At 37.2% G+C, this 26,476-nt stretch overlaps 2 protein-coding genes across 5 annotated transcripts in view; one reads left to right on the top strand and one right to left on the bottom strand.

Annotated features, from left to right (window-relative positions):
- DNAJC24 (DnaJ heat shock protein family (Hsp40) member C24) overlaps positions 1-12,310 on the top strand; it is a 33,024-nt gene extending 20,714 nt beyond the window's left edge. For all 3 annotated transcript variants that reach the window (XM_061999762.1, XM_061999763.1, XM_061999764.1), the window contains exons 3-5: positions 1,349-1,487; positions 10,049-10,117; positions 10,973-12,310. In XM_061999762.1, coding sequence (XP_061855746.1) covers positions 1,349-1,487; positions 10,049-10,117; positions 10,973-11,097 — 333 coding nt within the window. In that variant the 3' untranslated portion in view covers positions 11,098-12,310. The remainder of the gene's footprint in view (positions 1-1,348; positions 1,488-10,048; positions 10,118-10,972) is intronic.
- The window catches only part of IMMP1L (inner mitochondrial membrane peptidase subunit 1), a 30,406-nt gene continuing 16,040 nt past the window's right edge, over positions 12,111-26,476 (bottom strand). The window contains exons 5-7 of one of the 2 annotated variants that reach the window (XR_009819059.1): positions 16,963-17,073; positions 12,408-13,664; positions 12,111-12,274 (exon numbers count right to left, since the gene is read on the bottom strand). Coding sequence is in view for 1 of the 2 variants with exons in the window: in XM_061999760.1 (XP_061855744.1) it covers positions 12,206-12,274; positions 16,963-17,073 (180 nt within the window). In the remaining variant the exon portion in view is untranslated. The remainder of the gene's footprint in view (positions 12,275-12,407; positions 13,665-16,962; positions 17,074-26,476) is intronic. The other variant, XM_061999760.1, reaches the window with a different exon arrangement.

Here is a 26,476-nt window from a genome sequence, read left to right on the forward strand (position 1 = left end):
CTTCAATTAATGCTCAATATTTTGCTGTTACATACATTCTCTTGTTGTGCAGATCCATCCCCATTGGTGCCAGTGACAGATACATATATCAGTGAGCAAACAGATTCCAGTAGCAGTAGTCCTTTTAAATTTTGAATTTTATAAAGCACACAGGAAACTAGTATTTGGTTTTTTGTTTGTTTTTTTTTTTTCCCAAAATTAATTATAAACTAAAAAAAAAGGATTCAGTTAATCAGAAATCTGCTTAAACATTTGTGGAGCAGCTTTTCTAAGTCTTAAAATCTGCTGTGCAGTTCAATGTTCCAACTAATGTGTAAAGGGCAGAAGTTAAAGCTCCATAATAAAGGATATCAATTTATAACAATTAACCACTGATACAATTGATTATATTGCAACTTTCTCATCTTAAGTGTTGTTTTCTGTTGGTCCATCAATTCTGCTTTCAATTTAAAATATTTTAAAAAAAGAGATTGTTGGAGATTAATTTAATGCTACAAGAAGATGAAGCTTCTTGTAGAGGGTTCTTTTTAGAGTGGGCATTTGAACCAAAAAGAAGTCAGAATGCTGTATTAACAACCTGTAGTGCAAATGGTAAACATGTTACCTTTTTAACTATTATTGCCTATATATCATGTGGGATTTGTGGCAGCCATGTCCTTGAATAACCATTTCTTTACTAAAATGACACAATTTTGTAGCCAGTGATCCATGAGTTTAAATATTTGGAAGGGCTATTGATTTACTGAACTGGAAGCAATTCAAGATGTTCATATTCAATGTTCAATTCAAGAAATTAATATTTTCAAAAGCAGGATTCCATTTATTTGATCATGTATATTCTAGTTACCATTTAAACAGTTTTAAAAACCTAGCTACATGTAATACAGCATTCAATTTATGCATAACAGCCTTAACTAAACTTCAGTGAGATTGTTTAAATCAGCTATGTGTGATGCTATGAGATCTGCTAGCACCTATAGCACCTCCTCTTGTTCCCGTGTCGTGTTCCTCGGCATGTACCTGTTTCTGTTTGCAGCAGTGCTTCTCTCTAGGTAAATTGTCCATAAGACCAATGACTCCATCAGCAAATTATCCAGAAAATGCCATCAGTGCGCATGGTAACATTTGTGCCACTGGTGGTTTTGTTGCCATTTCAGTGGTCTAATTAAATTGGCAGTTTTCTGTTGTGCCCAGCATCGTTGTCTCCCTTCCTCTGGCACCTTAGCTCAGACCTTCTCCTTTTCTCTGTCCTTTCAACTGAATATCAAATGCATTATTGATTGCTCCTCTTCCACCCTCCTCACTTCCACTCCCCTCAACTTTTTTTTTGTTTTCTTTTGATTGGCAGTATCACCCAGACAAACAGAAGGCAGATGTGCCAGCAGGAGAAGTGGAGGAGCGCGTGCAGAGGTTCATCGAAATTGATCAAGCGTGGAAAATTCTAGGGAATGAAGAGACAAAGAAAGAGTATGACCTGCAGCAGCGTGGTAGGTTCCTGCCAAGGAGTGCTGTAGTGGCAGCAGCTCTTTAAATAAGCAGGATCTGGGAGTGGTAGTTAGATGGTATTTTAAAATGCTGTTTATTGCAAATGTTTCTTTTCACTATGTCCTACTTTCAAGTGTGGATCCATTATTTATAGCTTTTGCTATGCATATATTAGCTAGTGAAAACACTGAATTCCTTCCAACAACATTGGGTGGCGTTATTCCTAATCATCTGAATGAATATGGAATCTGTATTAAGTACAGACCTCAGCCCTGGTTATTTTATTAAGGCAGCTTCATTAAGCGTTCTTAATTTTAAGTCTTATGCTAACATTTTGTTGCAGTATCTTAGAGCTATTAATCCATTCATACCTAGAGTTCAACATATAGGGGTTTAGAAGCACTTCAGGATCATTAAGATACATTCTTCTTGGTTGCGTGTGTGTTACGGTAGCTTTCATAATTCATCTGTGGTCTAAATTAGTCTTTCTAAAGCAGGTTTATAAATAATATTCCAATATAACACATTAGCTAGGCAGCTCTAGCATCCCTTTCTTTTTATACCTCTTGGAAAATAGCTTCTTAAAACAGTGACAGGCTGTTGTGAGAAAGAAAGGGTGGAAATGTAGGTCAGGTCTGTCACACATGGGCTACCATTACATGAAGTGATAGGCTGTCTTTCTGCTCTGGCCTCAGGATAGGAGTCCCTCAGCCTTCCATTAGAACCTTCAATAAATGTATATCCACCCTACATGTTAATGGGGGGAGTCAATAATAGTGTGTTGCCTGTGGGGAAAACACTCAGTTGCACTCTGCAGTAACACACTCTGGTCCAGCATTGACGTGTAGCCACCACCACTTTTGAATGTGTCTGATAAAAGCCCACTGTCTCTTCAGCTTGTTATTGAATTCTCTTCCATTGTACATTGGCACACTATCAGACCTTTCTCTCTTGTGCTGATTTTTAACTTGCCTGCCGCCACAGATACCAGAACTTTGAGAGACAAAGGCTTAGTCATTCTGGCAGATATGCATCACTGCAGGATAAAGAGAGTGATATATAATTGTATATACCCAGTATGAATTCGCTAGTTAAATAATATTGTATTGCAGACTGTGTGGAAAAGAGGGTGGAGGGGTGAAAACAGAATTGTTGAATAAATATTTTAAAAGAAAGAAACAACTGGATGTTGTGCTGGTTTAAGATCAAACTTAAATAATTTTTTCCATGTCAGGCTTCTTTTTTAAATGCCTGAATGTGATGCCAGAACAGGAATTTCTGCTACCCAGTGCTCTCATCCTATTGTACTCTCAGCATTGTAGTTGAAGCTGTGTCTTCCATTTTCACAAATTGTACAGGCAAGGGAAAAAAAGAAATATTAGAGATTGAGAAGTCTTTTGTGTATCCTACTGAGTTTTACCTAAAGCTTAGATACAGACTATGAAGTTCCATTTTGCTTGAGTCAGGCTAATCCATTGTAGTCAAGCGCTCTATCAAGATTTAGTAAGTTACTTTATTTTTCCATGGAATTGAAGGACATTGCTATAAATTAGTTTTGACCACACTTATTCTACAGTATTTTAAAGGTTATCTGTATTTCCTGAGATTTTTCTGCATCCAGATGAGTTCTTCAAAAAGCTATCTCAAGATTCTGTAAAAAAGACTTAGTAAATAAAGAAAACAACTTGTACATTTATTTACATGGGAATCTGGCAATGGAATAGATATATTTTAACATAGAGGGTGCCATTCATAGAGGACCCAATGTTTCAAACTAAGCCACATGTAACATACGTGTGCAGTGTTACTGCATTCTTTACAGCATGTTCCCTGGCAGCAAAAGGATGGTGAAATAAATTCTAGTTCTTAGAAGCAGCCTGACAGGCATTCAGAAGTCATGATGCTAGACGAATTCGTAAACAGTGCTGTAAACCTCACAGAAACAAAAGAGACAGCAGCTAAGGGGAATAGTGATGAGAGGGAGAATACAGCAAGTTAGTAAACAGGCAAAGCCTAGGCAGCAGAATCTGAAGGATGCCAGTATGCATATGTGTTTGACTGCCAGTCAGGAAGGAAGGAAGTCCTTTGCACTATAGTCTTTTTCCTATTTCACAGATTGTTTGTATGTACTTTTTTTGTGTTACACTAACTAAATGCTGTTTACTTGTCTCAGAAATTCAGTGGCCAGAGAAGATCTAAGAAGCTGAAATTCTGCAGGGCTCTATAGTTTTAATTGTCTTTTAATTTTTATTCGAATCATTGAGAATAACAAGTGAATGTGCTCTCATATCTTAACACTGCTTTTCGCTGAAGCTATCACCATGATCTCCTACTAATTTTTTGTGCCTTCAGAAAATAGCATTCAAGTGGAAATGACAAACTGTTCAGAGGCTTGGCTCAAATACTTACCCAAGCTTCTCTGGTCTGGAAATCTTACCATAATTGGTTTTTTATATGTTTCATGAACAATTTTCCAGTTCATCATTTTTCCATATCTTTAATGACATATATGATTGCCATTTTATTGTCATCAGTCTTTTACTTCCAAACCCTGTGAAAAATCTGGGGGATGGAAAAAAAGCTGCATAACAATTTACCTATTGAGAATTAATTGATTTTCCTCAACAGATTTTCTTCTTTGAAAAACAGGTCTTTCCATTCTTTGTTTGGTATCCCTTTTAGAAAAGATAAATATGCAGCTAAAATGAAATCTGACAGTAATAATCACCAAAAGTTTTTCAGTGAATTCAGGTAGAAAAAAAATGGTTTACTTTTTTCATATTAGAAGTCATCTGAACCCTGAAAGTTCACACTTTTGTGTCAGTTTGGAAGAATAAAAAACTTTTCACGGAATCAGAGAATCACATAGGTTGGAAAGGACCTTCACAGGTCATTTAGATCAATTTACCCAAACCCAACCAAACCATGTTTTGCTTCTATCAAGTGGGATATAAGGATTGTTTTTGCAACTTGTGCCTTTCACTTCTTGTCCTTCCACTGTGCCCCTCTGAGAAGTCTTCTCTACAATTTCCTGTTACATAGCAGTAGACCATGACGTGTGTTCTGTTGGCCTCTCCTTGTATAATGTGTCTCTCAACCCCTGACCGTGCTAGCAGTCCACTGAACTTGCTCCAGTAAGTCACAGCTTTGGACTGGGGAGCCCAAAGCTGGACACAGCACTGCAGACACCAGCTAGAGGAGAAAATCAGAAAAGAAAATCCCTTCCTTGACCTGTTGGCTACACTCTTGCCAATACAGCCCAGGCTGGGGTTGGCCTTTGCCACAAGTGTGCCCTGGTGATTCCTGTTCAATCTGTTGGACACTGAGACCCTCTGCTCCTTTTCTGGGATGCTGTTTTCCAGCCAGTTGTCTCCCACCCTGCACTGGTACATTAAGTTACTCTATCACAAAAGCAGGGCTTCATCTTTGTCAAACATTTTGGTGTCCCGGTCAGTCCATTTGTATCTCCTATCACGGTCCTTTAGAATAGCAGCCCTGCAGCTGTTGTGGTTTTTTTGTTGACTTAAATACAAATAAATGGTATTTAAAAAAAAAAAAAAAAATTAAGATCATTAATTTTACTAATTCATTTTAAATTTTAATTATTAATGATTGAGTGATTACCAGAAAGGTCACAATTAAAATGAAATCAATAAACTGGTGACTTGGATTAATTTCTGACACTAAATGTAGTGAATATTTTGAAGCTAGTAATGGGACTGATGCTAAAACCAGTTGCTTTATGTATGATTTTAGGACAGAGGGTGGAAAAAATTAAAAAACTGGGGTTTCTTTCATGTCTGGCTCCAGTAAAGTTCTGTCCGGAATAATATGATGGGGATGGATACAAGTGTCTGTAAAGCCCAAGTGTTTATAGGGTGGGGGATATAATCCTCAGTAGTTTCCATATTTCAGCACATGTCCCCTTTTGATTTTCAATTTTTAGAAAAATATTGCAGATGCAATTTTCAAACATGAATTCATATTCCAGGATCATTTTCTTGCTTCATTTTTTTCAATGTAAGAAGTCACAGATTCTAACTTGGCATTCCAGCTTACGCCATTTATCTATGAGAGCGAGTCAGGTTCCATCTCACTGTACTTTCTCTTTAGGCATCATGGCACAACAAAAATATTTAGTTAGCCTAAAATAGCTAATTTTTAAATATCTGATCTCGAATTCAGCATTCACATAATACCAGTCTCTTCAAAACCTGAAAAATCTTTCACTGTCAGTGAAGTTTCTCCTGCAGGTTTAGAAAAGAGGGCTTATACACATGTGGTCATAAATGAGGAAAATTAAAAACTAAGCTGAATAGAAAGTGGCCCCTTCTCCTCCTGCTCCTTCTCCAGTCCTCTCCTAGTTCATAAACTGAAAAGACTGTTTCAGAGATGCTCATTTTCTCATTAATCCAGCATTCCCTCCTGCTCCAGCAATAAAGTGATGTGCTGACATCAAGATAGATAATTTGGTAAATAGGATGCCAGAAGAATAACCTTACAAATCCACTACGAAAATAAGCAGGAGAAGCAAGACAAAAGCCTACAAAAATGCTTTTAATAGCTAGCAGAAATGGCAGTTGAACACCTTGACTACCTTATTACAAGAACAGAAAACAATAAATGCAGCATATTTTCGTTGTTCCTTGTTAAGAACATTCCTCCTTTAAAAAATACTTCTAGATAAGACACCTTTCACATGGCTGTTACTTCAGGCTTTTCACTGGGGCAGGCTAGACTCTTTAAGTGGCAGAAGTGTATATTTCTGCTCTAGCCATGGATTTTTGTGGCTGTAGACCCTAAGCTAGTGCTGAAACAGAAACCTTTTCCTACAGCTCTTGGGAGTTCATTCTAATCTACCTTGGCTACAGGTGAAGTGGTATTCTTTTGCTATTTTTTTTAACAAACATAGCTTTCTGTTATGAAAATTCTTAACACGTTACTTTTTTGATCATTTCAAATTGCAGTAAGCATGTTTATTTTAAATCAATGTAGGAGAGTCAAACTTACGTAATTGTTTAAAAACTAAACAACCTATTAGACAAAATTCACTTGTAAAAGCATCCAGATTTTGCATATTGTGATGACTCTGACACTGGGTAGATACTATGAACAGTATTTGATTGCCAACACAGATCTTGAACTTATTTTTAATTATATATTTAGTTTTTTTAAATAAATTAATCTTACAGATGTCTGATAAAGAGCTACAAAAATCTTTTTGGTATTGTGACTTTTTTTTTTTTACTATTACCATAAACTGTTAAAAGGGTTAAATTTCCATTTATTGCTTGCAACCCTTTCCCTAAAACTCAGCCTTAAATAGCCCAAGAAATATTTATTGTATCCTCAAGTGAAACTTAAATACCTTTTCTTCTTTTACAATTTCTGAATGACCCAGCAAGGGCTCTAGTAAAGCTTTACTGAACCAAGCTGCTAATAGTTATTTAATGTTGTTCTGTAGCCTGAAAGAATCTCAGTCGATTTTTCCTTTTAATCTCTTTGAATTGCAGGCTCATAAACCTCTCTGATGAGCCTGCCAGTGTTTTCTTAGTTCCTGCAGTTGAGACAATGGAGCTGCAGAATCCTTTCACCTCTTGTTGTCAGACAAATCCAATATATGTCAAAGCCAGGCGGGCTGTATTTCCATGAATTAAAATTTGGGTTTCAAGTTATGGTAGATTATCAGGTCTTCACAATTTTCCCTACATGTTCAGGAATATGTTCCAGACAGTATAAGTTGGTTCACAGAGTGCCACAGCTCAAGCAGACATCACATAGGAGTATGCCTACTCACAGAGTCAGTACTGGTAACAATACCAGTCTTAGATAACCTTCTCCTCCAGTAAGGGAGTGATAATCAGACATCAGAAGCACTAATGAGGGAGTCATGGTTGTAATGATAATTATGTCGATGAAATAAAGGAGAGCACAAGAAGTACCTCAGTCACTAGCACACTCTGTGAAAGCCATGATGTTTGTGCTTCTAAGCTCCCCAAACTCATACAGGGCCATGCCTCTGGTTTTACCTTAGTAGTTAAATCTGTTTCTGCCATCTGAAGGTGTATTAGATTGGTTAGTCTATTTAATGGAAGTAGAAAAGAAAAAAGCTTTGTTTAACTCTGTAAAATAAGTTTCTCCTGCTTGAACCTGATAAGCAAATGAATGCAGCACACAAAACTGAGTGACAAGAGCAGTTACTGGATTATGTGCTCAATTTGGAGAGTCAAGAGCAATAACAGAAAATCGACATCTTTTGAGATAACCTGCAAGGCTTTTTCAGACTTGAGCATCAGACTAGGAATAATGCTCTCAGTTCAGGATGGGAATTGTGTCAATTAGGAATTTTGCCTGTTGATTTTTTAAATTATTTTCTTTTCAAAATTACAATTGCAGTAATGAATTAGAAAAGCTTGCTTTAAATTCTTTTTCCTGGGATATCTACTGTACTATGTTAGTTATAGAAGGTAGACTTTTCTTCAGCCCTTCCCCTCATTCTTTCTTCATTATAGTCATAGAATCATAGATTCGATGTAGGGCTTGGAAGAGACCTTTAGAGATCATCTAGCCCAACCCCCCTGCAGATCAGGTTGCATAGGAACGTGTCCAGGCAGGTCTTGAAGACTTCCAAGGAAGGAAACTCCACAACCTCCCTGGGAGGGGAGGGGTTACTTACTCTTCATTACTTTAGCGATTGGACTTGATCTCTTAACGATTGGATCTTGATCTTGGTCTTTTCCAACCTAAATGATTCTGTGATTTGTGAGTAACTTTACTTCAAGGACTTATGATAACCTTATGAATTTGCATCTCACAAGTTCTCCTCATGGCAGCATAGGGTCCATCTGCCTTTTTTGTATCTTCTACCAGCAAGACATGACTTTGTGGGAAGTTGGGATTACTTGCAAATATCCTTACATAGTGAATGTGTGAAAGCAGCTAGCACAGTATTGATGTATGTTTGTTCTGATTCACTGCTTCCCTGACATCTGAGATCAACTTTAGAAGAGTAGTTGCAATCAGAGGATGATGTTTGGCGATAAAGAAGGAAGTATTCTCTCTCTGGACAGATAAAGGTTGGAGATGTGCAGTTTTTCTGGGATGTTATTAGAGGAGGTAGCAGCAAAGTCCCATATTTTTACTTTTCAGACCAGAGCAAAGAGCAGTTAGAAGAACCTGGGGACCATCTAGAATGCCTTGCCATCTAGGTATTCGTTAGAAAGTCTCTTGGGAATTAACATAAAATCATCTGGGCCTATACCTTTTTCAGCAAGTGCTCAATAATTAGTTCTGGAATACGGAATTCACTGCCAACTTAGTTTTCACAGAAAGCCATGGCCAACAGTTGATGTTATTAAAACTATAAAACTTGCTTAAAAACCTACTGATCCAAGAGAAAGAATACTTGCTTTCTCAATAACAACACAACTTAAACCTTAAATAAGCACTAAGCTCCTGAGTCTTGCCAAACCTATGGCATTTCTTTTTATGCGCTTTTAGGCACATTTGGGGAGTTGGAGCTTCCAGGTGTCAGGCAGCAGCTGGGAGGTTTTGTCTGTAAGTTGTAAGGGGTTTATGTCCTTTCGGGATTTTTATATTACCTTTTATGGTTTCACTTGTATCTTTGATGGCAAAATCTTACATATTCAAGTTAAAGAACTTTGTATATCAAATAAGGTTGTGCTGGTCAATTCCAAAAAACAATTTGTATTGCAGAGTTTGCATTTGCTAAGTTGTATTATACACTTCTCATTTCATGCTGCATTGAGTGTTGGAAATCTAGGGGATCAAATGGCAAGAGACCTCAGGGATGCAGGCCAGAACTGACCTCCTTTCTTTGCTGAGAGACTGTCATAAAAGAACACTTGGACTAGTCTTTTTTAGTGTTTTTCATTTATCTTTTCTTAGGAATATCTTTTTGCAGGAATCTTGGTGATCTTCTCAGAAGTAACACTAACATTTACTTGGTGCTTATTGTGTGGGGTTTATTTGAGTTCTCCTTTCTGAAGGACAGTGGGCTGCCTAAGAGACAGGCATCACCATATGTGGAGATACTTAAAACTTGACTGGACATGGTCCTGGGCAACCTGCTGTAGCCGACCCCGGGTTTGATTTGGTGACCTTGAAAAGTCCCTTCTGACCTTAACCATTCTGTGATTTTTGTGAAAAGTACAGGAAAGCAAACATTCAGAGCTTCAGCTTGTGAAACTGTAGTTACAGACAGGCTTTTAAAAGGGATTTATATTAAACCAAAACTTTGCCCCTAATTTCACATAATTTGTTTGGAATGTGCAAAAGTACTCATTTCAGTAGGGTCTGAATTTCAGTAATACAACTTCACCTTTTACTTCTCCTGGCTACGGTAGGACATTTTCCAGCTTGTGCAGAGATAAGGAAACTTAACATTTTAGAGAACCGCATTTCTAAGTGATGTTGGTGGTCTAGGTATGACACTCCAATAGAGACCAGATTGACTGCTCAGTATACAAAGACATTATTTATCAGCAAGATATAAAGACCTGTATGTTACCAGACTTGAATATGTGTCATGTTTTCTTTATAGAAGATAATCTGACAAAAGAATGGCCACTACATGCACAAATTTGTCTTGAGGATATGTCCTGGAATGAAGGTATGAGTGCCTAACTACTTGTTCCCTGTACTTTTCATTGTTGTTGCAAATGTTTCCTATTTTCCCTGCATCTTGTACTATCATGTTGTCTTATTGTAAGTTTTTCTTATTTTATATGTTCCTCAGATTTGGCTAGTCTGTTCTCTATGATACCTAAATTGGAACTTCACTTTCTGTGACGCTTTCGCATTCCTTCATCTCCCGCCCTGCCTCTCCTTTGCAGTACCACTTTTCACCTAGCTATCTTTTTGTAGTATGATTAGTCAGATTTACAGATTCTTCCCACATCTCTCCTGCATCTTCTTCCTCTTTCTGTGATGGCAGAATGCAAGTGTTTTCATACAGATTTTTTTTCACCTGACTGTTACTGCCCTCCTTTATATTGCTCCAGTTTTTACCATTTCCTTGCTTGTCAAATCACAGGCTGATTTTTTACTTCATTTTTTTTAAACTGTGAGGAGAAAATCTTATCTCCTTTCCTTTTTTCTGTTTTATTTTTGTTTCCTGGGTTAGCAGAATCTCTTGGAAACATCCTCGATCCGTCATACTTAAGACTAACAGCCCTTAGTTTTTTTCTTTTAACATCTGTTTCACCAATGTGCACTTTTTTAATTGTTTGCGTTTTGAAGAGACTACACTGATGCTGGCTGTTTGGCAGAAGAATGTCACACAGCCACTGAAACGTTTTAAGAGTATTGTTACTTTTTGAGCAACAAATGGTAGCACAGGTACTGATATTTATAATCCCACAGTTGGAGGTCATTTGTTATTAAAAGCAACCTTGTGAAGAAAGTCCAGAATAAATTCTTGATTCTTTTCAAGCACTAAAGGCTTTTTTGTTTTCTCTTTTGGCAGATGAACAATGCTATACTCTCTCATGTCGCTGTGGTGGGAATTACACTATCTTCAAGAGTGAAACCAAAGACGCGTCTTTGGTTTGTTGTGACACATGTTCACTTGTTATTGAGATCCTTCAATGATTGTTTCAATCAAGCACATTAAAAGTTACAGACTTTTTAAGAAGACTGGACAGAGTTGAGACAGCATCTGGTAAAGAAATGTAAGGCGGGCACTACAAGAACAAGTTGAGTCGGGCTTAAGAAAGGAAGTGCACCCATTTGCTAACATAGCTCTGCAGACACGGGGCTTGGTGCTTTCCTCCTTCCACAGCTGAAAAGCTAGTTATTAAAAACCTCCAGAACAGAACACTAAGTTCTGTACAACTGGAATATATCTCATGATCTAAATGACATTTCTTTCACAGCACACAACAGAGTAACTTCTTTCATTCTCAGTCTCCATCAACTCTACCTTGGGCCCAGCCTCTTAGGTTAAATCCTTTTAAAGCTCAGGTGACAAAATTTAATCAAGAGGCATACATGTGAGAATGCTTTGAAGACAATCGAAGGTGCATTAATGGGAAACTGGAACATATTCTATTTCTATGCTAAATATTTAACTTACTTAAATCCTCACAAGGACTTGAGCCTTGATAAGAGAGAGCAGACTTGCAAACCTAACAGGCTTGTTGTCTCGGTACTTTAACTTTTCAGCTCAGAGCAGGAGCACAGTTTGAACTGACTCTCTCCATCATCTGAACAAAACTAGTCTTCGTTCCTTAGATGAAAAGTAACCAGGAAGCTGGTCCCTGACCCCTCCAGGGCCAAACTAGAGCCAGTTTAAGGAAAACCCTACAAAACACATTTAAGTGACTAGCAGCTCCAGAGCCCCACTATTCTGTTTTCAGTTCTGTTTTCATGCCACACAACTTGCCAATTTAGGCAGAGGCTGCCTGCGGCTCAGGATATATGATGACATAAGAGTGCATTGTGCCATTTCCATCCCTTGGTCAGTCGCTGCTTTCTAATAAATCCAAGCACGTACTGTGGATAACCATGAGAGGAAAATGAGAAAGTGGCATATCATTTTTGTTGATGACAGCAGTGTATCATTCCTACTTGCAAGTTAGATGTAATCTCAGAGACAGACATCCTTGTCAAGTAATACTTGCATTTATTCTAAACAAAAATAGTTCCATTGTTTTTAGTAGAAAATATTATGAAAGCTGGTAACAGTCATTTAAATGTTTTAGTCATCAAGGAATCTATGGCTATTAGGGCTTGCACGAAGAAATCCAAAGTCATTCAGAGGCCATATCTGTAAAATAAAAGTTACAAGAGATTTTAATTACAACTTAGAAGTTCAGTATTTTCATTTGTTATTGCTGTAATCATTTCATAAACTGCACAGTTTTTAGGTCTTTGGTTGACAGGGTATATGAACTTCTCACCTGTGTGTGTCTTTTCCTCAGAGTAATAAATTCTCTCAGAAAGAATCACCATTCCATAGTGGCAAGAGACAACACTAATTTATACACAGCATGCTTTGCTATGGACAGCCTCCCAAATCACTTTTTTTCAGCCTTGGAAGTAAATACATTCCTAGAAAGTATCTTTCAAATTCAAAGCTTTCTAGCTCCTAAAGCCCTCCACTTGAAAGACAAAGTATATCTTTTTGATCCATTCAGGACAAGAAATACCACCACAAACATTCCTTCCCAGTGGCAGTAGTTCTGTGAGGTGTACATTTGTGTTCTCAAGATGGGTATTTCAACTGCAAACATAAAATCTTGGGAAAAAAATCTTGGGCTTATAAGTAAGCTTAGACCATGCAAATAGATATAAAGGCGTGGAATGCCTGAAACTATCAGGGGCCCTCAACCACAGGTCTCCTCAGAGAAGAGGACTGATATGGAGAAAAAGGAGCACAAATCCATGACTGTCAGGGAATGGTGCTTGCCAGTAAGAAAAAACCCTTTCTCTCCAGAAATTAACTAAATAACTGTTCATATTCCTCAGTGTTCCCAGGAGTACTTTCCTCTGCGCACTCACTAATTACATGTAGGCTAGTCTTGAATGCAAAAAAAAATAATAGGGAATCAAGGACATTCTTTTACACTCCGTCCCTTGTCTCCCTTGAGTCCCTGTGTCTCTTCAACACATTCTCTCAAAGACAGCACAAGCGGCTCAGCAGGAAGAAGGAGATGATGTTGAAAAACGAATGCTCCCTGTGGCTCTAATCCCATAAAAATCTCACCGCTCCTGCTCAAGATGAAGCAACCTGGGTAGAGAGAAGGATGATGCACTTCCTTGTTCTCAAAGCATCTCTCAGTTTGATGTTTAGCTTGCTTCTTTTTCCTTAGAATGTGATCTTAAGGAAGGTATGCAGTCACCTTCCAGGAACAGCATCTTACTCTTTAACTGAGTTCATGGAACGGCCCTGTGTTTGCTGCACTCTGTATGGAGTGAAAAAGTAATTTTCTCAGTTTGAAAGAGGAAGCACAGTGCCAAGGTCCAATATTTCAAAACTCCATGACTTGGCCCCAGCACTAAAGACAATGACAAAAGAGGCAGTTAAGGATGGGCACAGCAAGATGTAGCACCAGTTTACTACTAGTCTGGGACCATGCACTGCTGGAAGCTCCTTAGACTTGTCTCTGTCTGGCCGCTTGCAGCACTCTGATAAGTTGCCATCAGTTGGTTGGGCCCTGAGGAAGACAGAAGGATTAGCCATTCTCAGGACCTTGAGCTCTGTTGATGTGAAAAAGGCTCAAAGCTCTCTTGTGCAAGTATCTTAGAAAATACATGTATTTTTGGCACGTGCAGTTAGGGAAGAGCATGAGGAACATCTGCTGATATACAGAGTAACATCTAGCCTCTATATGCATAGTAGCCAGTGAGCTAGTTTAAGTTTCACACAGATATACAGAGCTATGAACCAACATCAGAAAGATATATGTGATACTGGTTAGAAGTGAAACTGTGGAATTCAAGGCTCTCCAGAGGGCCTGTGCTGGCTGCAGGCTGGGTGCCAAGTCTTTGTTTGGCCTCAAAGACAAACATGAGCGAAAGGGAATGGCAATATCTCATATTACAAATCTTAGCTGATCTGAGTAAAGGCCCAGAGAAGTTTCTTAGGCCATTCGCTACAGCATAACTCTCATTTCAGGCAACTCAAATCACACCTAGTTCAACTTTACTTTCTTTCAGTGAAAGTAATCAACTTTGTTTTAAATACAACTTAACAATTTAGTTTCAAATTCATCTAAGTAATCTCAGTGGTAGAGTTAAAGTGAAAATGTTTAATTTCTTCTGCGTGCAGGAAAGAATGTGAGAAAATAGTCATGGTTAGAAAGGAGATGGAGCAAACCTTCTCTGTGAAACAAAGACATGCCACTGTGTGCAGCAATTCCCAGGTCCTTTAAAGTTATAACAGAAGTTGACTGTGACTTGTTTGTTGAACTGCCTAGTCCAATTAGCAGCTATTTCCCCTTGCCCTCTGTGGTTTGGCCTACATAGATCTGATCTGATGGATGGGGGATAAATGGGGCTAACTAGCTCTTTTGAACATAGGCTCCATGTCAAAACTAGACCTGTAGTGTAAGTCCAGGGAATGCACAGGATATCTTATCTAGGACAGGATGAAACATGAGTTGTGTCAAAGTGGGACTCCCTGGGCTTTTACTGAATTTGCAGCTACTTTGATTTCAGTGGCCTTTTTAGGGATTGAACAGGGAAGAAAAGGGGCAAATATAATCACAACTGTCATTATTTCTGTAGGGGTTAAAAACCAGTTCATCAACATTGACTGAGAATCTTAGGTCTAAGCTGCGAAGAGAATTAACATTTATGCTTTGGCTAGAATAGGCTGCCTAAACAAATTTGGTACAAGCTTGCTCTCTTCTGCTGAAATTCATTACTTCCAAATGAGATTTTTGGTTCTGTTCCTAAAAATGTAACTTAGCATTCAAAATCTGTTGCATCTGCTTCTTAAATCCACTTTAAGAACAAGCCACATAAGCTTCTATTCTAAGGGCAGTAAAAGATTTTTCACAGAAGAGAAGCCAAACCTCTAACAGACTACATTGAAAAGCAAATACAGGTTTCTTGGCCAGTGGTCTACTAATTAGCTGCCACCATGCAGACTAGCTGCATTTTGCTGCCTTTCACTGTGATGTTTGACTGCAACATATAATAGCAAGATCACTGTATTTTAACATGAATTACCATAAACAACCAAACTATAAACACTCATTTGAAGAAAAAACTCATTTTTGTTTTTGTTAGGCACCATATACTTAAATCTCATTAAAATGTTAATAATCACTAGTCTATGCACCATCATACAACAACTGCTATAAAATCTGGTTAAATTATTATTTTGATTAAGTGTCATGTGATTGCATACTATCTTTCTAAACAGTCACTGTACTGGAGTCTTAAAGTACTTCTTCAACACATATTATCTGTGTCTTAAGTTGCATTCATTTTACACAGTGTACTGCTTTCTAAATTTAGGGTTCAGTCCTGTCAGTCCCTTCAATTAAAGGCTCTCAGACATCTTCCATGTTGGGGTAGAAGCTGGACACAAGTTTATTGTTGTGGGGAGATATTGTGAATAATTATGTCCATCTAACACATACAGGTTCTTAATATATATATTATTTTCTAACAGTCCGTCCCCTTAAAAGTGGCAGGTTTTCTACGCTTGTACATCACTCAGAGAAAATTTTTTTCTATCAGATTGTCAATACCATGTTCTTGCTAAGAGAGCTCTCAGCACATCAGCATCATCTGTATTTTAGCAGGTAATAATCCAAGCTAAAACGTGAGTCATAACAATAGCCCCATTTAGAATCGGTATTTTCAACTCTGGTGTACATGGAAAGGCAAACAGTGGGGAGGAGGACCAAAAAGCACTCACTCCATAAACGTTAGGGGAGAACATAAAGCAAATGCTATCCAGAAAGAACTGAGGTCAGGCAAAACTTGGTGGTGGGGCTGAGGGGGACATGTTATTTGAGGTTTAGTGAGCAATCAGTGATTACGGTCAGTAGCTACAAGGGTTTTTGAGAAGTTCTAAGTTGTGTTCATAAAAACTGTAAATTAAGTACGTAAAACTTTGTTAAATTGGAAAGCTTTGATCTTCCCAAGTGCATGTAATACACCTGCGCTAAATTATGGGTTTGTGGGTGTGTTGCAATATATGGAGAATGGTGGCACCATTTCAAACCTACCTTTCTGAAAGCTAATGCATAAGTCTATATTACATATACACTTGCTGCTTAGCTTAAACTTTTTATGGAGAGAAAATTGTTTTAGTTTCATCTGGTAAATGAGTACATTAATAACGCAGATAATATGGAAATGTAATTTAGTGTGAAATAAAGCAGTAGAACTGTTGAAAGAGAAGGCACCGTGGAGGTTTATACAATACAATATCAATGCAAAGCATTAAAATAAAAATGTGGGAGACAATGACAGTGGCACAGATTTGACTGCTAAGGCAGACTTAGTTTCAAAAGTGGCGAGGCCAGTCTAAGTGTATTAATGTATGTGTGCAAGTCCGAGACAGATAACCTCATTTTCGCTCATTTTGTTGTCTGAACTATGGAACAACACTTCTCAAATTACAACAACAGTGAAACACAGAACTGCCCTTTTCCAACATTTTACATAGGCAAGAATCAAATTAGGGATGGAATGTATATCCATGCAGAGTATGTATGTTTTTGTTTTTATCAGGTTTGGATTTGCTTGGAAAACAACACATTCAATTTTCAGAGGCAGTGACTGCTCAGAGAGTCCTGATCCAAAAACTTGTCCTCCCAAAAAACAACTTAACCTACTGGTGAATTATCTTTTTACGGCAAATGGCTGGTGTGTTCAAGTTTTCCTTTACATTTGCTTTGGCCAGACAGTTAGGGTGGCAGGTTTTACCACCTAACACCCAGGTATTGCGAATGTATTACTGCAACTGTTTTTAGATACTACAAATATATATACCTTAAAACAAATGCGTCCTCTTATCAGTCCATAAGGAACAGGTCCATAGCACCTGGAATCTGTAGAATTCCTGAGATTATCACCTTCTAACCAAACATGTCCTTTAGGCACCTATGATTAAGGAAGATTGAAATGTAAAAAGAAAATAGAAGAGGATGGTAGTGAGCATAGGATGCCTTACAGTATATTTTCTGATTTCTGTGTTCTGTATTTCATGACTGTATAGCGAAATAATTTTTTGTTGAATCTAGTAAGACACAGTGCCAAATCTAGAGGGATGAGGAAGAGAACTCCAAAGTATCTCTTCTATCATGTGCTCAAAAACCAATGGTTTGCAACAAAAAATCCAAAATGAAGATGTAAGAGGTTAGACCAATGTGACAGGGTCATTAATTTAATAGACTTCAAAAGAGGTCATTAGGATGTTGACTGAAAATCTGCCCTCCTGTCGCAGTAACAGCATGAACAGGGCAGCCACACACTCATCAACATCCTGGGGCCAGCACCAAGGCTAGACCTGTTAGTAGATTCATGATGAACTAACTGGTAATTGATTGTGACATCAATTACGAATAATCTCATCATTTTATCGGAGTAGGCTTGTCAAAGTTCTAATTAAGATCACAATTCATTCTATGTGCAGGCAGAATCCACAACACATTATATTGCAATAATGATGATCACAAAACAGCAAATCCCTTTTTATAATTTGAAAATTAATGATGGTGACCTTATACTATATGACAAAGACCTTTCATTGCCTATATATATATATTATGCATTGACTATATTACATATTATAGATTCATGGCATTCACAGACTGACTCAATGACAAAATAAGAAATAGCAACATAGCTGTATTATTTATCTAAAGAAGACTATAAAGCTTTCATAGATGAAAAAGTTACTTCTGTAAGTCATAAACTAAGATTTCTGCTTGGACTATAACAACACTATTTCAATTTTTAAAAAACAACAAACATTTCAGATATAAATAACCTCTTACAAGTTACCAAATACAATATTTAATAATTATTTTCCTAATATCTTTTTGTTTCTAAAATTCTAAATCAGGCCAGAAATTTGAAGTCAGCAGCATGTTCTCAATCTAGGTAGTATTTAACATGGACTTGAAATTAACACACATTTTTCCAAAACCAAATGTGCACTTGAAACATGACTGTGCCCTCAAGTCAAAGAAAAAATAATACAGAAACAAAATTTAAATAAAAAACAAACAATTTCAATTGAATCTCAAGGTTTGAACAGTATAAACATTAGTGTTTTAGAAATAAGCCATGTGGACTCATAGATACAATAGGGACATAAACTGAGGGACATGGTTTAGTGGTGGTCTTGGCAGTGTTGTATGTCAGTAGTTGGACTCAATGATTTTCAAGGTCTTTTTGAACCAAAATGATTCTATGATTCTATACAGTGTACATTAGAGAATTCAAGGATTACAGACTAAAAATAAAATACCACTCTAATAGTAAAGTCTGGATGTAAACCATTAAGAATAAAACCTAAACATTTGAGGAAAATGCAGCTGAAGTGTAACTGTTAGTAGAGGTATCTGGCCAGGTAACACTTTATTGGGAACCTTGTCTTTTAATAAGCCTCTTGCTTAGTCATGCTCCTGCCTTTAGCTGGTACCAGGCCAGGATCTTGGGCTGGATCTTAGGCACGCTATATCAGAGTCCCTTTGATGAGCTGTGGCAAATGTATAAGCTGTGGACAAACCACAGTTTGTATCTGACAGTGGCAAAAAGAGATATTTGTCATGGAAAGTATTTGTGAGTCTTCATCTTCTCCCAACAACCCTTCCGTCATATTTATGAGGTAGCTTTAGGCACACATCCCTGCCTCATCATTTTAGAATCCTATCTGGAGCTGTTGACCAGTAATGTCTAAACCCTTTTGAAAACTACTGATGCCAACCTTTTGAGAATCAGGACCCAATCTGAAATGCCTCGAAGCTATGGAAGCACAGTAGCTGGGAATAAGATACCTTTATAACCAAACTAACTCCATCTAAGAAATACAACTGCAATCACAGTTACATCACTACACACAGAAAGATTGTGACCAAAAAAAACCAAGATACAAGAGTGCCAAAAGCATTTAACTTAGGCTGGGCAGCATTTCAGTTCTCCCTTACACATAGGCCAGAGCTAAGATGTGAAACTCTTAACATGGCCAACAACTGAATTTTCACATAACTGCTGAGTCACGTGCAAAACCAGCCAGTTCATGCAAAAACAGGCTGCCTCTGATCGGCTGCCTCAGCATCCCCTGTGCCTCTGGTTTTGTGCCCATTATCTGAGGATTTATTTCCAAGGAACAGCAGTTCTCAGGCAAAACCAGTTATCTGAGGTGCAGCTTATATGCATGAAAATACAGGACACTGATGAGACATATGACTCTTCCCCCTTCTCCTTCCCAGGTTCCCAAGGCTCTAGTACAGGAGCAGATAGACCAGAAGTACAAGATTAGCATTTAGAACAGCTGAGCTTGTAGCAGGGGCTCATTCTGTTTCAGCTCTGAAAAATAAGCATCTTTCACTGCGACAACTGGCTACATTTGCAGGGCTGTTGTCATTTACCTAGTGGCAGACACAGTTCAGGTATTTGATGCATACTTACTAGCATAAAACATTAATTTACATAAATAGGTAGGAGAATCAAAGAGTTAACATTCTTTTGACATGATTCCAGACTTCATGGAGTAATCTTACTAACTTCAAATCCAAGAGATGAGATGCCTGTGCTGCATTAACTGACATACTAGAGAACTAATATACTACAAATAAGACAAACACATTAAATGATCTGTCTACCCCTAAGTCCAACTAACTGAAAATGGGCTTTTGTGGTTTCAGTTGGTGAGGGTTTTGGCGTGTTTGGGGGTTTCTTGTTTGTGATTTTGGAGGACTTTGGCAGGGGAGAGGTACTAAACATACAGAAGTAGAGGGTTTTAGTAAATAAATGGAGAGTTATAAACATGAATCTCTTGAAATCTCTCCTAAGCAGTCTGGTTTTGTCAAAGAACATCAGCATGCATGATCAGCTGGGAGTAGCTGAAGTTTGAACTTTCATAAGGTCACAGGTATTCACATCACCTCCAGCAATATCAAAGTTTCAAACTTAAGAAGAACTTTAAATCATTCCCGTCTTTTCTTTTCAGTTCAGAGGCTTCCTTCTTGAGCTATGATAAGAACTAATCTCAGTGCTGGACAAAAGAGTCAAGTCTGCAAGTTCTCATCTATCCCTACTAAGGTCTATTTAAGTGCCTCCTACTTTGGTACAAGCAACAAATGTAATTGCTTCATGGCCTGCGGGTGTTCATCTTAACAAAAGAAGCTTTTGTGAATAAACCACAGGTGTTACCTTTCTTGATTAAAGTGAAATATGATGAAAGAATCTACTCTATCAAATGACAAATTTACTAAATACTGATTAAATTGCCTTATTTAAGTAAATTGCATCTAGTTAGGATAAAATATACCATGGAAATGCAGGAGTTTGTTTTATCACTCTATACTTAAAGTCTCACATAACTATCTCTGAATCCTTTATTTATTAATTCAGAATCAAGAGTGAATAATACTTAACAGATACGTTTTTAAATGATCCACTTGCTCTAGGCCCCATTTCTGTAGGCTTATCATAAATGTTTTCCATATCATGGCTGCCATGTATATAGAATCCAACAACACTAATTAGTTTAATATTTTCAAAGTCAGCATAAGCATTCGCATTTCTGTTTTTGAGATGGAAAAGGTATGAAAAGGTAGTGACCACACTGCAACCTTAACAGTATAGTAGATTTTAAATCAACATCACCTAAATATCACTAAAAGGCTGAATTTCCTAGAATGTAACACGTTAAAGGAGTATGATAGAATGAAATAACCTTAAATTCAAAGGTACTTTCAAACAGTTTAGCACTTTCCTTTCACTTCTTGAAACAGTTTAAAACCACTTATAAGACATAATGCACTTGGCCTAGTTTGGTTAAATACACATACTAAAAAGAATTGGTCCAGATGTTTACAAGAAGAGATGACAATGAAACAGGTTTTTATACAAAAATTAAATTTATTGTGATTAAATATTTATACTTTTCATTCATTCTCTATATGAATTGGTTGTTTTAATATAAGATTATTTAAAAGTAAGATATGAGGATTTGTCTCTTCTGAAGTTTTGAAATTAATTATTAAGCAATATTAAAATCACAAAACTTAAAATAGCAATTTTAACTCATCTACTATATGGAAACTAAGGTATCTTTACTGAGATTTGAATTTGTAACATTTTTCACTGTCATGCAAGCATACCACTTGGGTGTTGCTCTTTAATAAAAATTTGGGACTGTTACAGTCATCTGTCAAAACATTCATTGGTTATTTCAATGTTTGTTTTTTAACCATTGTTGTTCCTTCTAAACTTTGTGTAATGCACAAATAGCTACTGCTGCTTCTGAGCTTGCATGTTTGGAACTTAAAAGGGTTGATGACTACACCCACTGCTCTATGGGAAAGGTCACAGAATTTTCACATCAGTATGCCAGTCAAATGCCAAAAAGACATGCTTTCTCTCATTATTACTTTTTGGCTGTTGCAAAAGTCTCCAACTGTGTTAAATAATAATCCAAACACTAGCATGCCTTATTCACTTCTATAAATATTCTCATTTAATATTCAAATCTAGGACATATTGTTAAATATACTGATCTGAATCAGCCTAAGAAGTTATATATCCTTTTTTTTTTAAATCAACTTAAACTCTAAGTTGAAATTATTAGCCATCATTCCTTTTCTAGATCTATTATCAGTTAAAATTAAAAACTAAACTAAAATTAAAACTATGAGTGAATATTACTGCCATGAAGAATAATGCACAGATTTTGCACACACTTTCCATAACCGTTGTCTTTGCATAAAAACAATGACTCTATTTTGAAAACAAAGCCACTTTACTGTAAGTATTGAAAAGTTATCGAAGCTTTTGAGTCCACCAGTTTTGACATTTCAGATTTTATAGATTTTCATAAGTCAAAACTTTCAAAAACACATCACAGCTACACTTAGGAACTCCTGGAAAAAAAAAACCCAAAACAACAGAGTATTTCCATGATTCACCAGTCCAGACAATTATTAATTTATTAATAATTATTAATTTATTCTTTATTATTTATTTCTTAATTAATCTTATTTATTTGTTTCTTATTTAATCCACCTGGATATGTTCCTGTGTGACCTAAGTGGACCTGCTTTAGCAAGGGGCTGGACTAGACAATCTCTAAAGGTCCCTTCCAACCCCTACCATTCTGCGATTCTGTGATTTATAGGAGATCAATATTTTGGAAGAAAATATCAATTACAAATCCAGCAAAGGTTACTTAGCAGTTTGCATAGACTGTTCTCACAGCAGTCATTAGGAATGATTGAATTCTTCTCTTCTCCAGGAAACAGATGATGTAACAGAGTGCCCCTAAAGTACAGGGACAGAAAAGATAGAGAACAAAAAAAACCCTACGGAATCAAACCCCAACTGGAATTTACTGGTTGAAACACAAAACCTGTTACCATCACTGGTATGTCCAGGACAAAAGCATACCTGGGCAGAGTGATCTAGCTAATAAGCCTGGTAGCAACAATGGCCGATAAACACTCTGAGAAGGGGTTAACAAATCTTAAAAGTATCCCGTCAGCTCCATCAGGAGTGAGTGACCTGCTAATCAGTCTATGGCCTCAGTTCTTTATGATCTCATCATCAGAGTCTTTGAGTAGCTGGTTTCATCATCCCAAGCAGTTTCCTAGAAATTATTACTGAATTTGGAGCAAAGGATAAACAGAACTGTAAAATCCTAAAAGGTTCAAACTGATCTGATCAGTACAGCCAAGACTGTATTACAGAGAGGAAAAGCATCTAATGTTATAAATTCAGAAATGAGTGATCTTGAAATAACTTTCCCTCACATCAACGAGGAGATTTCCTTTATGGTTTTCCTGGCTGAACAGAAGCAAGGCGATGTCAGAGCCCGGGCAGTGCTCTCCCTTACCCTGCTGCTGCTGACCCAAATGCACAGCCCGCTGATACCACACAGCTGTCACACCTTGCTTCACATGGTGGGGAAGAACAAGCTGATTGAGAAAGATGCAAGAGATCTCAGTGGGAGCTCATTCAGGAGCTGTGTTTATGCTGATCCCCTTGCTGTTGTCCCATGTCTGTGCTGTGGTATGGGCATGCCTGTGGCTAGCCAGCCACCTCCCCAACCCCACAGACATGAGGATAAGCCGTGAGCAGTACCAGAGCTGTTGTGCCAAGTTCACACCACTTGTATGCTCTTGAAATATTAAAAATAGAACTGCAAAGGTAGAAAGACCAATCCAGTTGAGCAGAAAAAAACCTGCAAATATTGTGAAGCAGACTGATAAAATTCTGTAGTTGTTTTGACATCAGGATTTTGATTTAAAAATACTTCTCAGGAAATTCAAAATTACCTCTGGTCATGAACTTTTTCTACTGGGATATAGAGGGATCTGCAAACTACTGAAACATGCCAAATCGGCTCTCCTTTCCCACCAGACATTTACTATACCTGCTACTTAAAATTATGGCATAACTTTCTCTCAAGCCTCTAGAACACTAGAGCTAAGGAGAAGAAGAAAGAGTAAGCTATTTCCTGTCTCCTGATCAGCAACTGCTAAAACTTAGAATACTGAAATACTAAACTAGGAGTGTAAACTAGCTATTAAGATACTAAAGACGTGGGGAAAAACTAGTGTTTTGGGAACTTATTTTTAATTGCTACTTAGGGTATTTTAAAGGGATTATCCAATGGTATTGAGCACTCTGAAGTATTAAACCACTTTTCATTGTCTTACATTGTGCATCCAAAATCTGTAGCACTGGTGATTGAGATATTGTGTTGTTTACATTAACATTATGTTATTCTTTCTACCCACATAATAGTCTTACTGCATTTGACAAGGACTGTTTAAGAGTTAATAGCACCGTGTAAGACCACTTCTCTGATCTGCAAACACAGTAAGATGCGTTATCTTTGGAATTATGTTAGCTCTAGAGCTAACCACAGGATGAAGAGATGCCATCTCCGCAATGGACCTCATTTTAGCACAAGGTAAACATACTTCCCCCCATCAGCTAGTCTCGCAGCATTAGTGGTGTGATTGATTACCAGCAGAGTGTTGCTGAGATATGGATTTGTATCTCAGCTTTTTATCACCATGACTTGCAAAAGGCAGTTCCTTATTTACAGACTCTAGCTGTATTAAGTGACATTATTAGGTACTACTTTTGTTTAAGTGACACAAAGGCTTAGAATATTGGTGGTTTATGACATACAAGCTGTTTTAATCTGACGACTTACCCCTCACTTTTTCAATTTGTAAATAGGAGCTACAGCAGAACAACATATGGTACTAAAGAAATTAAAGCTAAAGTAAATGGCATTAAGACAAATTCAAATATAGGATACTCAATCTGAATTATAAACATGAATGTGTATGAAGATTTTTAAAGACAGAAAGTAAAAACTTAAAATGTGAAAATTAACCTTTCAGTGGGTTTTTTTAAGACTACTTCAGGGCTTTATTGTGATTGAGTAATTTCCCTGAGTAACCCATATAGATCATGGAGTTAAATGAATTAGTCAGTAAAGATATTTTTTAGTAATTGAAACTAAGTCCAAACACCACTTTAATAAAAATTAATTGTTCATCTTCATACCACATTGTTTCTCATACAGTAAAAATGTGTTACACATTCTTCAATGTTTATTATAGTAAAAATACTCTTGCTTATATCTATAAAGGCCACTATTGAGCACAAAACCAAGAGTCCAGCAAAACTGCCAGCCTAGTGCTCATATTCTGTACCATCAATATAAAGGCAATGAAAATGGCAGAAATTGTGTTGCTGGATATTCATTTGAGTTTCCCAGTGTTTCCAGGAAAGCTGACATCCCAGTAAGTGCAAATCTTTCCTGAGCTTCCTTTTCAGCACTAACGCAGATGAGCAACAAAATGCTCAGAGAAACTCAGTTTGCATCTTCTGGAAGCGTATACCAAATTTGGGGTTGTATTTCGAGTCATTCTGCTCTGGGAAATTAATATTTCACCTAAATTAGTACTCCCATAGGAGTTGGAAGAGCTTTTCAACTCAGTAAGAAAGGTGGATTGGGGTTCTTGGGGTTGTTTCTTTTTTTTCATTTTTTCCTTGGTTAAATGGTAACACTGTTTAATTTATGGAAAAATAAAATGCTCTGTCCTCCTCTTCAAAATGTAACAGAGACTGAGTTCCTTCTTTCTGTCCATGAGTGACAGAGGTATAAACAGAAGCTCCAGTGGAACTGACACTTGATCAGAAGGGCAGATTAAAGGAAGGTGCCTGAAATGTCTTGCCTCTACACTTGAGTGGAAGGAACAACAAAGCCCCTCAGAACAATATATGACTCTTATCCTTGCTTTCTGATCCAACATCTCGACTAAATTCAGACACCAAATCTAGACACAGTGTTGACAAGAATTTTGCCACTAATGTTAGTGAGGACAGAATCTTCTTCTTCTCCTTCATACATTTCTATGAAGCAGCAGTACCTGAAGGCATATTGGTGAAGCTGGCTGTCTTTATGGCAGTTAAACTCTTGAAGGGTTTACCTGTCACAAACTGTAGCTGGCTGCAGAGTATGTTCCATAAAATCCTTACCATCACAGCACAAGACTTTAGCTATGGGCCAGATGCTCATTCTTCTTGTTCTAATTGTGAAGATTATGTGAATATGAAAAGGCAAGAGAATATCTTTCTTTTGAGATTCAAAACACCTGTGCAAAATCTGGTGTCTCCACATGGTGCTGAACAGGGGTAATGGTCAAACATACTTTTGGGAAAAAAAACCCCTAACATTTTCCTGTGATCAATGACAGCCTAAAAAGAAGTTTTTCTGAAAACATTTTGTCACAAATCTGTCTAAATTTCTGTTAAGTCTATCTGCATAAAAACTAGTGAGCATTAAGAATATTTTTTCCTTGTTATATCATCCTGTTACCTGACTTTTGGAGCAAGTTAGGAAAAATACTGTTTTTCCAACCATACTCAGAAAAACCGAAATACTGTTACACTGAAATACAGAGATACACTAAAGTATATTCTTGAAAGCAAAATCCCCAAACCTATTTCAGAGATAAAATTTTCAGTTCTTGGTGTTTAAAATACAGAAACAATTTTGCCTTAAGCCCTCAAGTATGTCATCTGTACTGCACTTTATGCAGAGAAATTTGAAGTATTCTTCCGGGGAAGACCTAGGTAAAGGACAGAGAAAAAATATCATCTGCCTACACTTTCTACAGAGACAAAAAACACTCAGAAAGACACCTTCCCATAAACAGTTTACAAATCACAACACCTTACTGTACACATACAAGAAGAAAGAATTATTTATGAATGTCATACTTTATGATTTATGATGACACTCTTAATATTG

This window comes from Colius striatus, chromosome 7, assembly GCF_028858725.1.
Source record: "Colius striatus isolate bColStr4 chromosome 7, bColStr4.1.hap1, whole genome shotgun sequence".
Classification (NCBI taxonomy): domain Eukaryota; kingdom Metazoa; phylum Chordata; class Aves; order Coliiformes; family Coliidae; genus Colius; species Colius striatus.